General features: G+C 40.4%; 1 protein-coding gene across 16 annotated transcripts in view; it reads left to right on the top strand.

Annotated features, from left to right (window-relative positions):
- Positions 1-13,413, top strand: part of ERC1 (ELKS/RAB6-interacting/CAST family member 1) — a 468,735-nt gene that overhangs the window by 414,637 nt on the left and 40,685 nt on the right. For 10 of the 16 annotated variants that reach the window (XM_073621610.1, XM_073621608.1, XM_073621618.1 and 7 more), the window contains one exon: positions 4,615-4,716. In XM_073621610.1, the coding sequence (XP_073477711.1) occupies positions 4,615-4,716 (102 nt within the window). Of the gene's footprint in view, positions 1-4,614; positions 4,717-5,714; positions 5,780-13,413 lie in introns of all 16 variants that reach the window. The other 6 variants (XM_073621617.1, XM_073621616.1, XM_073621612.1 and 3 more) reach the window with 1 other exon arrangement.

Here is a 13,413-nt window from a genome sequence, read left to right as displayed (position 1 = left end):
CATTAAACACATGTCTATTTCTGCAACAGTTTGGACATCTTAGAGGCAGAGATTTCCCACCCGCCCTTGTCTTTCCGAATTCTGACGTCAACTTTCTCATATCACTATTTCAATGTTTGCTTTTCAGAGATCTCCAGGGCTCAGCAATAACTACTCAATCTGCATTTCTTAGTACAGTACACATAATTAATTTGAGTTTACACTTGTTGGAAAAGGGCCACAATTACTAAGGTGACATATTTTCACAAGTCTATGATCAGGAGGCCTCCAAGACGATAGACGAGCTTGTGACGAGGGTCATTGGCTCCATGCAGGAAAATCTGTCAGGTTACAGAACATCTTCAGGCAAATATGTAAGAACACCCCACTTGTCCTTGTTTGTCTTTCTTCAAAAAAACATAAAAGCATGCCAGTTTAGTTGAGTTACTTAAAATCTGTGTGTTTGCCAGTGAGCAATCATGTTTTCAGTGGAAGTTTCTGCTATGCAGACTGATGATTAAGAAAAAGAGGTGCCTAGGGTCACCTACAGGTGCAAGAGATATCATGGTGGGCTTTAAAATGTGTTCAAGTATTCCAACTACCTGGTTGGGTTGTTGAGGCTGTAAACCATTGCACATACCACCTAAGGATGATATTATAGTTAATAAGTTGCTGACTTCTTTATACATATTGAATACTCCAACAGATCTCCCTGCCATGGTTCCTAAATCTGTTTCTGTCCAGCTTAGAGTTTTAGGTGTGTTCCAGCTCCTGCAGTTTTATTCTCCATAATATAAAAGAAAACATCCACCAGGGATGGTTGGGGGCCCCTCGTAATGAGCACAGCAGGTTTGCAAACCTGGGAACACAGCACAGAGATGGTGGGATCACCTCATATAGGGCACAGCAAGTGTGCAGACCCAATAAATCAGTGCAGAGATGGTGGGAACCCCTCATAATGGGCACAGCAGTTGCACAGAAAAAGGAAATTAGCGCATGGATAGTAGAAGCCTCTTATAATGGGTACATTGGGCATGCAGACATGGGAACTCAGTACAGGCATGGCAGGAGCCTCTCATAATAGACATAGCAAAAGGGCAGAGCCAGGATTTTGTGGAAAGATGGCGGGGAGACCCTCATAATGAACACCACAAATGTGCAAAGCCTGGAATGGTGTAACTCCTCACAATGGGCAAAACAAACATGTAGAGCTGGAACTCGGCACAAGGATAGTGAGAGCCCCTTAAAATTGGCACAGCTGGTTTTCGGACCAGGGAATTCGGCGCAGAGATCTCATTAGAGCCCCTAAGAAGAAACTGTCAGGGAGTTTAACCCTCCAGTATCCACCAAACACTGAAATTTCCATATTGAGCAGACAGACCCTTAAAAAGGAGTATCTGTATTGCTTTACAATCTACTGGCAAGTAAAACAGCGCTGGAAGATATAACCATATCTGTTTTCTCTTGTGGATTTTGCTTTGTGTCTGAAGTTAATGATACTCCTGCACTCTACACCCGCCCATCTCTTTCAGTGCATCAGATTTTTATTGTTTTTTTCTTTCCTTCCAGTTAAAGTGTTTAGACTGCAACAACTCCCACAGGATAGAGGATGATTTGCCATCTTGCGAAAAAACAAGCAATTTTTTCATCAGTATGGTCGACACAGTATTGCTTTGCATGCTGGGAGTGATCCAGAGTACCTCCAGCACTAATAAGGAAGAAACCTCATTTACTAATGTGCCTGAAATAAGAACTACAGTATTGTAATACAGTTTTTCACAAATCTGTCCATTTTTATAGCAGAGCACAGTTATCTTTTTGACCTTCACCTCACATGAGGTGATTCTGAAGGCAAAGGTAGACTAGAAATATAGAATATTTGAATATTGTAAATAGGATTGATCCCCTGTAATGTGCAAGGCTATTTGTCAAAATACATTGCTCATCATTTTGTCTTCAAAGTGATCCCCTGCAAAAACTATGCTGCGTCACCAGTTCTCTTTTGGGTTGAATGACAGCCCACATCATTTAGCTCACTTAATGTGACCCCCAGGCCATCATAAACACACTTCTTGTGGCTGTGTCACCACTTCGGCTTAGGTAGGCGTCAGGGACGCTCTGCAATGCATTATGGAAGGCTGCCCATCCGGAGAAAAGGAAGAATGCCAAAAGATGTCACTTGACTGGCTAGAAACCCCAGGAAAAAGCATGTATGAAGGGAGTTTAAACAAAAAGAGGGAGGAAAAGCGAGGATGGGGGTGCCTTAAAGTATTCATTATAGGCGTTTATCCATCCTGTCCTTGACAAGGTAAAATTGGTCTGCAGAATGTTTCCTTTCTACCACTCCCCATAACAGAACCCTCTTCCCAGTGTTTGTTTTCCTGACATTTGGTAGGCAGGTGGGCCAAGCAGTTTTACATGGCAGTAAAACTTCGTGATTATGATGATCACTTTCACACATCAGCAGTAGATCGATATTGATGCTTTATGTTGGTTTAGAGCAGAATTAAGAGTGTGAATAACAGCGACACTTGTTTTGCTTCTGTGTAATTTGTCTTTTTATATTTTTACAGATTTTTACTTAACCTATACATTACAAATGTTTTGCATTTATATTTATGATGTAAGATAGAATTTGTCTTTATAAAAAGGACAAATAACCAGAATACCATAATGCAAATGCAGACAGCAAAAACAAAGTTTTAATGATTTTGCACTGGGCACTTGAAGAGTCTGTTCAGGTATAACAGAACAAGACAGGTATTTAGAGGTAATCACAAATCAGATTATCTCACTGTCCTGCCTTATTTCAGTTCTGCTACCAGGATCGCACTGTCCTTGGCGGCAACTTTGGAGCGGCCCAGCCCATTCAGGAGGATAAGAAGGCAATTTCTGTTTTGGATGGTTAGCCTTGCAAACAAACAGCTGACCCTTAAATGACTGGAGAGAGCTGAAGTTGAAATAGTTTGGACATTAAGTAATATTTATTCTTGTCCCTCCTGGAGAGTGACAATGCTGTGTCAGCAGACCCAAGCCCAGCTGGGGACGATTGTCCGCCACATCTGTGCTCATCCCGTGTCTGATGTCCCACGTACATTCTCAGCTGTAAACTCCGGGACTTGTTGTAGCTGGACGACCCTGTTACTCATTATTTCGGGGGCGTTGGTGGCTGCTATGTTGCTGTAACCTGTATGTTATGGAAGAACTCAACACGTAAATATAAAAACCCTTTTTTATTTTATTTGTGTTCTTTCTAAAGTCATTCATTTTTTTTTTTTATTGTCTCAGTGTAGCTGATGTAATTTCCTGAACTGAACAATTATATTAACATACCATACACCAGGTCAAAATTGTTGGGATGGGGAAGATTAAGTGGGTGAGCTTCACTGCTAGTCCACTCCTGGTCCAAACAGCAGACAGCATGGTGGCACAGGCTGCAGAAATTAAATTGTTGGCAATTTGACCAACATACCATAAAGACATACACAATATGGCCAAAAGTATGTAGGCATCCTTGGAATTATTGAGTTCAGGTTTTTCCAGTGAATGGTGCTGTTGATGCTACCAGCATACAAAGACATTTCAGACAAATGCACACTTCGAGATTGTGGCAGCAATTCGGGGAAGGCCGTTTTCTGTTCCTTCATGACTGTGCCCTATGCACAAAGTCAGCTCCGCAAAGACATGGTTTGACCAGGTTGATTTAGAAACAGAAGAGGGGCACCATAGCGTAATACAACTGCAATCAACATCATGTTGATTGCAGATACATCTGAACACCACCATTATCTGCCTATACTTATGATCTGGGATTGATGAGTTTGGCGGTCCCTGACTTGTGTGCTGACCATCATGAGGGTTCTTCCTGGTATCCATTCGCTTGGCTCTTCAGTGGATAAAGGCCCTGGCCGGGTATAGGTCGCAAGCTCTTACGGCTTGCCGTCTGGTAAGCGAGCATTTTGTGTGTTCAGCACTGGTGTGGTGGAGGATGAAATCAACCATTGAATCACATTCACAGTCCGGTTAAATTATTTGAGTACTGTGTATTCATGAAGATGGACTTTTAATTAATTACTAATCACTCTTCCACTTATTGCACATTGTTTAAGTATATTGATTTGTACTGTATAATCCTAGTAGGTTCAGCGCTGCTATTTTTTCGTTTATGTATGGGTACAAATGCCCAGAGATATGCCCCAAAATCCTGTGAAAAGCCTTCCCAAAGGAGTGGAGGTTGTTCTATCCACAAAAGGGGTTGGAGAAATTCTGTGTCAAAACCCATGGTTTTGGAATGGGATGTGCCACAAGTACATATAGGTGTGATGGTCAGGTGTCCTCAAACATTTGGCCATATAGTGTATTTCTGGAAATTATGTTCACTAAATTGAACAACATTGTAACTTCTGGAAGGAGAAGAGTTCTTGGAGTTGTGACTTTAAATGTGCAAAGGTGCATGTGCAGCGGTTTAAAAACCAATTTGTTTTTATTGTCTGACTGGCATTCTTTGTTTCAAAAGATGCTGCTTTTCCATTTTTTCTTTCTTATTGAAATCTATTGTAAAGCTTTTTATATGTTATGCCTGATACCATTGCTGAATTTGTCTAACAGATCATTTTAACCGTCCCTTCCCAACAGACGCAGAACAGAATGAAACTGATGGCGGATAACTATGAAGTCGACCACCTAAAGTCTTCTGCCCAGTCCAACCAAACCAACCACAAGCCCTCCCCAGACCAGGTAGGATGTAATCCTGACCTATGGTTGAAAACTGCGGTGTCTCTATTGGGTGGTTGTAGGTTTTTGTATGGAAAGAAATTCTAGCCTGGCAATAATTGCAAGGGTCTATTAGCCTTCACTGGAGTTCCATTTTGATGAAAAGCCAAAAGGATTGGAGAAAGTGGCATAGTGGAAGGATCATCAATGGGATAATACTATGAATAGGATACCTAGAAGCGTAAAATGCTAGATTTTCATTGACTGTTTAGTTGGGTGAGCAGTGAGCCATTCATTTGGACAAGCTGTTCACTGTTTCATTGGGTGACCTGCGAGCTGCTTAAGTAAACAGCATGTGAGCTTTTAAGTGGCAGAGCCTTGAGCTGTTTAACTGTCTAGGTCATGAGCTAGTTAGGTGGCTATATACCTAAGCCGGCCATAGATGAATCTCGGCCTGTTCAGCAGGGACCAGCCGAGCTTCAATCCATCTATAGGCAGGCTGTTTGTCCTGTAGTCAATCAATCAATTGACGTCAGTACAACTAGCCTGTTAAATTCTTTGCATATGATTGCTGCCAGCGGCTATAGCCGCTAGCAGTAATCATTGTCTTCTGCCAGCAGGGAAGGCTTCCGGATGGAAGAACACATAAGCCCTGTAAGAGGGATTTTCATGCAACCCATGGTTGCAAGAAAGAAAATTGCATCTATGGCTTGCTTTACTCTCCACCTTCTCAGTCCCCACAGTGCTTTCTCATACATCAAGCATGAGTGCCTGAGATTGCATTGCATCGAAGGGACACACAGTTTGAGGGAGCCTGGACAGAAGACAGCCTTTTTCTGGATAGACTTTTTGGAACATTCAAGGATAAAAAGGCCCTCATGTTTTGGAATATGCATGCACTTTGTTTTAATGCAACTATTGTCATTATTCTGTTTTTCTCTTGCAGTCACTAACCAAATGTTTGTTTTGTCCCTTTAATGCTGCTCTTGATGCTTTCTCTGTCATCATCTCTGAACCTAAAGGATGATGAGGAGGGTATTTGGGCATAGCCAATGAGATGATTAGGTCAGCCATTTTGTTCAGAACGGTGAGAACACACTCCTGGCTCATAACTGGTCTTCCCATATGGCTTCCTGCATGTTGCAGTCTGTCCATCTTGTTTGCATGGCCGTGATTGTGCTGTGTTCTTTGCATATCTCCATCTGTGGCCTGTCATGTCTACTTCACATAGAAAGGGTAGCCCTTTTAAAGACCTAGATTCATTTTAAGATGGCCTGTTAATTAATTCAAATCTTAATAGGCTAGCTTCATCTGCAGGATGTAATTAAAGTTCACTGTGTTCTAAACTTTTTTTAAATATCTGTATATATTTTATTGTTTGGTATATTAAAATATGCCCTGTACTGTGGAAGCTGTGCACAAAAAAGAAGAGACAGGCAAAGGACTAGTAATAAGTATTGCCTGTGGTCTGGACCCCTGCAGCTGATCTTACTCCATTACAAACTTACCATTCCTTGTTTTGCACTGTGTCTCTGTCTGAAAACAGCCATTTTGGTAGGGGCAGGGTTTTTCTTCCTTAAAGCTTCCCCCCAGAGACTGGAGCGGAAGAGTGGAAGAAATGCATAAAGCACAGATTTACAGAATGAATAAATCGGAAGCATGAGGATGATCCTTGCAGTATAGGTTCTCAGATAGACCTTCCTCTACCAGCAAAAAGAACAGTGATCAGCACAGCAGTGACATCACCAAATCTCACTCTAAATATGATGGGAATAACAGTTAGCGCGGGAAGTGCACTGATGTTTTTCAGGAGGAATTTAAGACATAGTGTAGATTTTACGTGCTACTACCTAGGTATAATAAACCATTCTACATGATCCCTAAAAGATGGCAAAATGTTCTCTTTTTTTAGGTTCAGGACTACTTTAAATTTGCTTAAGATTGGAGATCAAAAATTCTGCTTTTTTGTTTTATTCGGTCGGGTAGATTAGAAATATTGCACAGAAATATTTGGTGTGCTCGAAGCCAGCAGTTGGAGCTTAAAGTCCTATTTGTTAATTTCCAATTTCTCCTATTACTCATTATGTAGAGTTCAACAACACAAGCTGAAGTTTTTTTAGTATAACCCTAATTCAAAAAAAGTTGGGACACTGTGTAAAATCCACATAAAAACAGAATGCAATGATTTTCAAACCTTTATAAAACCATATTTTATTCACAATAGAAAATATAAAACTCACCAAATGTTTAAACTGAGAAAATGTACCATTTTAAGTAAAAAATAAGGTCATTTTATATCTGATGGCAGCACTACGTCTCAAAAAAGTTGGGTCAGGGTAACAAAAAGCTGGCAAAGTAAGTGGCACGAACAAGGAAGAGCCAGAAGAACATTTTTGCAATGAATTGGGTTACTTAGCAACAGGTCAGTAACATTATTGGGTATAGTCAAAGTGCCTCAGAAGTAAACATGGGCAGAGGTTCACCAATCTGTGAAAATCTGCATTTAAAAATGTGTCAAACAATTTCAGAATAATGTTCCTTAATGTAAAATTCCAAAGACTTTAAATATATCATCACCTACAGTACAGAATATCATCCAAAGAGTCAGAGAATCTAGAGAAATCTCTGTGCTCAAGAGACAAGGCCGAAACGCAGTATTGTATACCCATGATCTTCGGCCCCTCAGACAGCACTGCATTAAGTACAGGCATGATTCTGTGATGGACATCACTGCATGGGCTTAGGAATACTTCAAAAATCACTGTCTGTGAATACAGTTTGAAGTGTCATCCAAAAATGCAAGGTAAATCTCTATCATGCAAAGAAGAAGCCATATCTGAACATGATCCAGAAACACCACCATCTTCTCTGGACCAAAACACATTTAAAATGGTCTGTTGCAAAGTGGAAAACTGTTCTGTGGTCAGACAAGTCAAAATTTGACATTCTATTTGGCAACCTTGGGTGCCGCATCCTCCAGGCTAAAGAGGAGAGGGATCTTCTGGCTTGTTATCAGTGCCCAGTTCAGAGGCCTACATCTCTGATGGTATGGGGATGCATTAGTGAGTATGAAATGGTCAGCTTACACATCTGGAATGGCACCATCAAGGCTGAAAGATATATTCAGGTTTTAGAGCATATGCTCCCATCCAGATGATGTTTTTTTGAATGCTAAGCCGCATACTACATCTATGACAACAGCATGGCTTCATAGTAGAAGAGTGCAGGTGCTTAACTGGCCAGCCAGCAGTCCTGAGTGTTGTTAAAAGAAAAGAAGATGCTATACTGTAGTAAACATGGCCCTGTCCCAATTTTTTTGAGACCTTTTGCTGCCAATGATTTTAAAATGTACTTTTTTTTTATGGTACATTTTCTCAGTTTGAGCATTTGATATGTTTTCTATTTATTATTGTGAAAAATATGGGTTTATAAGATTTGTAAATCATTGCATTCTGTTATTACAGTGGCTAAAATAAGTATTTGACCCCCCGGAGATTTTGTAAGTTTGTCCACTAACGAACAAATAAAGGGTCTGTAATTGTTATCATAGGTGTATTTTAAATGATAGAGATAGAATATCAACCAAAATCCAGAAAAAAAAATCATAATACAAATGTTATAAATTGAGTAAGTTGCAATTCAGTGAGTAAAATAAGTATTTGATCCCCAAGCAAAACATGACTTAGTACTTGATGGAGGAACCCTTGTTGGCAAGCACAGAGGTAAGACGTTTTATGTAGTTGGTTACCAGGTTTGCCCACATCTGGATGGATTTTGGCCCACTCTTCTTTACAGATCTCTCAATCCTTGAGGTTTCTTGGCTGTCGATTGGCATACATTTTCTATAGATTAAGGTCTGGAGACTGGCTAGCCCACTCCATGACCTTGATTGTTAAAAATTATAGACCCTTCATTTCTTTGTAGGTGGACAAACTTACAAAATCTGCAGGGGATCAAATATTTTCCCCACTGTATATAGATTTTACACCAAGTCCCAACTTTTTTGGAATTGGGGTTGTACAAATTAGTAAGTCGGAGCAGCAATGCCTACCCCCCTTCATTAGAGATTTCAGTCAGAGACAAATTGCCTGAAAGCAGCCAGCTATTGCTGTGCCATGTCTTCAGCTAACACACAATGCTCTGGGAATCCTTTGTCATGTCATTTTTATTTCTCAAACAAACTTTACGAACTCCTGATCATCACACCTATATAAGATTATTTGACATCCCATTCCAAAACCATGGACATGAATATGGAGTTGCCCCCTTTTTGGCTATAACAACCTCCATTGTTTTTGGAAAGCGTTTCACAGGATTTTGGAATGTGTATGTAGAATTCTGTCCCATTCAGCCAAAAGAGCATTAGTAAGGTCAGGCACTGATGTTCCAGTTTACTCCAAATCTGTGCAGTGAGGTTGAGGTCAGGGCTCTCTGCAGACCACTTCTTTCACACCAAACTGGTCACATAATGCCTTTATGGAGCTGGCTTTGTGCACAAGGGGTACAGCCATGACAAAACAGTGAAGGGCCTTCCCCAGACTGTTACCAAAAGGTTAGAAGGGCATAATTGTCCAAAATATATTTTTAAGCTGCAGCATTAACAGTACCTTTACTGTAAACACCTGTACAACCCTCATCTACATATTTTTTGCCATCTTGGTAGGTATGATGGTCAGATGTCCACAAATTTTTGTATATATTATGTTTGTGTATAGAATATACCAGCCTTTCGCAACCTTTTTAACATGGAGGAACCCTTGAAATGACTTTCCAGGCTCAGGGAACTCCTACTAAGAATTACTATATCTACAGATTACAGTGCCTTTTCACTGGAATGAATGCTCCTAATTATTGTGATCCTTGGGAATTATCCCCCTTTACAGATGGCTAAAAGGATCAATGGTGTCAAGTAACCCCTGGGAACCTCTGAAGGAACCCTAGGGTTCCAAAGAACCCTGGTTGGGAAAGGCTAGTATATACATTTACAATGGTTAGCTGCCCTATAGATATCATGCCAGCCATGGTGACAATCTAACTGAAGATTCTACAAACATGCATTTTTTTGTGCATTTAACCTTTTTACAGGCTTTTCTTGCTATTGTGCATTTCTCTGATGAAAAGTCCAGGGGGAAAGTACTTTGCATTTTTTTTCCCTCTCCAAAATTTGGATTTTTGTATTCACACCCCCCTCCCTGAGCAATTACATCATGAAACTGTCGCTTTGTCCCAATATTTCAACTGCCACCGTGCTGGGAGAGCTTAAAGTGAAAGGTGAACGGGTTAATCGGGATTAAATCCTTCTGGGGGGGTCTCATCCCCCCCCCCCCCTTTTACCCTTGTTGTTGATGCTGAAGAACTCACAGAGCATGTAATTAGAGGAATGTGAAGGGCTGGTGCACCTGCAAACATGGAGCCAGTGTCTGGGAACCTGCGCCCGATCTCCTCTCTGACATAACTGCTGCTTATTCAAGCATCGTGGCTGGGTAGCGGGTGTCGTCTGCTAAAGCAATCTGTGGTGCATTTTTAGTGAGTATGCACTGTAAGTTACAATTGAAACTTAAAGTAGGACTATATGCAAAACTTTTTTTTTTTAGTTTTGGATAGAGCAAAGAAGGGTTCTAACACCTGTCATGTTTTTTTTTTTTTTTTTTTTTTTCACTATTTGTGTCCCATTGCAGAGATTTCCCTTCACTTCCTCTCCCATAGGCAAACAAAAGTGAGAGAAAATCCCTGCATATTAATTACTTTTCTGGGCACAACCCAAAATTTGGGATTTTCTTTTACTTTCACTTTCAATGATATTGGTAAACAGGATAAATAGAGAGGGGAATCTCCCTAATAGAGACACGGACTGCAATAAAAACTGACAAGTGTTCTAAACCCTCTCTACTCTATCCAAAACTTTAAAAAAAAAAATTTAAAAATTGCCTGTGTTACTAAACTCGCAACCGTAAAATCAGTCTATATATGCAGTAAAGCATGCTTATTATACTCGCTGTGGAACCTAAGGGGATAATCCTCTGCATTGTGTAAAAAGGCTGTTTGATCCTCCCTCCTCTGATCCTCCCCTTCTCCCATTGTCCCCTAATCATTTCCTGATAGTACAGAGCTCGGGGACTAGCTGCACATGATCAGTTTGGTGTGTATTGCTAGAGAGTTTTTTTTTTTTTTTTCTTGGAAGAGTGCATAGGATCAGCACAGGGCCAATCAGCACTGTCCAGACAGAGGGTCAGGGGTCCTGCATCCTTATGGGACAATCAGGGGAGAATGAAAACTCCTACAAGCTTTAACCAGACTCTGATAGAAGTCATGAGACTGCTCTACCTGCTGATGAGAAAAGGTATTTAGCAGTTTATATTTAAAATAATTGCATTTCCATGTTCTGTGTACTGTAGGAGACCAGATATAATGAATGCAGGGTCCTGGGTTTAGTAACACTTTAAGCCTTAAGATTTTAACTCTCCTAATTTACTTGCTGTCTGTAAATAGGACAGTGTTATCAGCATTCTAGCCTCAAAAACTGCGACAAACTTAATCAGCCTCTTTGAGTACCTGTATTTCAGAACAGAGTCGCACACAAAGGATTTCACAATCAAGCATCAAGCAAACACAAAAATTCTGTTTAAGTTGCCTTCATTTTTTTTTTTTCTACTGCTGAAACTTTTTGTTTTAAAAGTACAAAATGAAATGATGTAGAAGTAGAAAAATATATGGAGAAACGTTGAAGGATTAGTGGAGAATAAAAAAAAAAAAAAAGGGAAGAGAGAAAAAATGGGGGGGAGGGGGGTTAAGCTGGTTGGCTTGTATTATTCCTGGGTTATCATGGCATTGACACAATAAGGCAGGAAGCCTTTAATTGGCAGTAATCTGCAAAATATGTTTCCCAAAGGCATTGCCGCTTCCTCTAAAGCTGAACTCCAGGCACGAAAACTTTCTTTCAAATATACTCCTCAAAAACCACAAAGGATGTAAATCACCTTCGTGTACATCAAATGCCTTTGCAGATCCGGTTATTACCTTGCAAAAGTAGCATTGACATCATCATAGTGCTGTACAGAGCCTGTGCAGAGAGCAGAGATGTGTGAGGATCCCAGCAGGCCCCACCCACTACAGGCTGTCTGCAGAAGAATACAGGAGGGGGCGGAGACCAGACCAGTCACTCTGCACAAAAGAGAAAGAGAAGCAGTGACTGGTCTTTATTACAGGAAGCTTCTGCACAGAGGCAAATTTTCATATTGGATTACAGGTCTGGAAGAAATACAGAAAGCACACCAAGATTCAGGTAAAAATACATATGCCTTTTCTATTTAGGCAATATTTGCTTATCGCAGAATTCAACTTTAACCTCTTAAAACCGCCCACCACACATATACTGCCACAGGGCGGTTCTATTGCGTGAAACGACGTACCTGTACATCGTTTCATGTAATAGATACTGTGGGAGCGCCGCCAGAGCACGCCACTCGATGTCCGCCGGCCACCCGCGATCATGGTACAGAGAGGCAGATCCCTGTTCTGATAGGGACAACACTGATATCTGCTAGTGATCAGGAACAACTATTACTGTGTTGTCCCAGTGAGCCCATCCCCCACACAGTTAGAACACATCCAGGGAACACAGTTAACCCTTTTATCGCCCCCTAGTGTTAACCCCTTACCTGCCAGTGTCATTTATACATTGATCAGTGCATTGTTTTAGCACTGATCAATTGTCTGCTGCAATGTTGCAGTCCCACAAAAAATTGCAGGTTGTCGCTATTACCAGTAAAAACAATTTTAAAAAAAGTCCTTAAATCTATCCCCTATTTCGTAGACGCAATAACGTTTGCAAAAATCACTTAATATACGCTTATTGCATTTTTTTTTTTTTTTTTTTTAACCAAAAAATATGTAGAAGAATACATATTGGCCTAAACTAATGAATACATTTGTTTTCTACATATATATATATTTTGTATATGTATTCTAGCAGAGAGTAAAATTTTTTTTTTTTTTTTTTGTTTATAGCGCAAATAAAAACCGCAGAGGTAATTAAATACCACCAAAAGAAAGCTCTATTTGTGTGAACAAAAAGGACATAAATTTTGTTTGGGTACAACGTTGCACGTGCAATTGTCAGTTAAAGCAACGGAGTGCCATATCGCAAAAAATGGCCTGGTCATTAAGGGGGCAAATCCTTCCGTAGCTGAAGTGGTTAAGAGACCATACCACTGTGGTAAAATATTGATTTTGACCTTTAGAGGGGAGCAGAATGGTTTGCAACAGTGAAATAGAAGTTTGGGAACCTGGTCCCAACCGAACACTGTTTTTGACCAAAGTCACCTTTGTTTTAATTCACTACTGTCATGTATTATGTATCAATACGTTTTTCTTAAATTTTATGAATGTTTATATATTCTATTGTATCCCTCTTGTATTGTACCGAGATAGTCCGCTTGCTTCCTTATTTTCCTTGGTGAGCCTTGGTTGGGGACCAGGTTCCAAAATTTCTATTTCACTAAATCTTAGATGATGGTACAACCGCTGCTTTAAATTATATACCCAGTGATATTGTTCCTAGAGGCCATCCAAATTTTTATATGGTTTGCAACAGGTCATCATTGGTGATGAACACATATGAGTCTTGCCTCTGCTAGCGTCCTGCTTTGTCCCCAAACACTGTCTGCTGATGTCAAACTTCTGAGCTCCTGGCTGGCGTGCTGATAAGTGTGACCCATCATG

This window comes from Aquarana catesbeiana, linkage group LG03 (genome assembly GCF_042186555.1).
Source record: "Aquarana catesbeiana isolate 2022-GZ linkage group LG03, ASM4218655v1, whole genome shotgun sequence".
Lineage (NCBI taxonomy): Eukaryota > Metazoa > Chordata > Amphibia > Anura > Ranidae > Aquarana > Aquarana catesbeiana.
The sequence above is the reverse complement of the archived record's forward strand: the minus strand, read 5'-3'. Positions and strand labels throughout refer to the sequence as shown.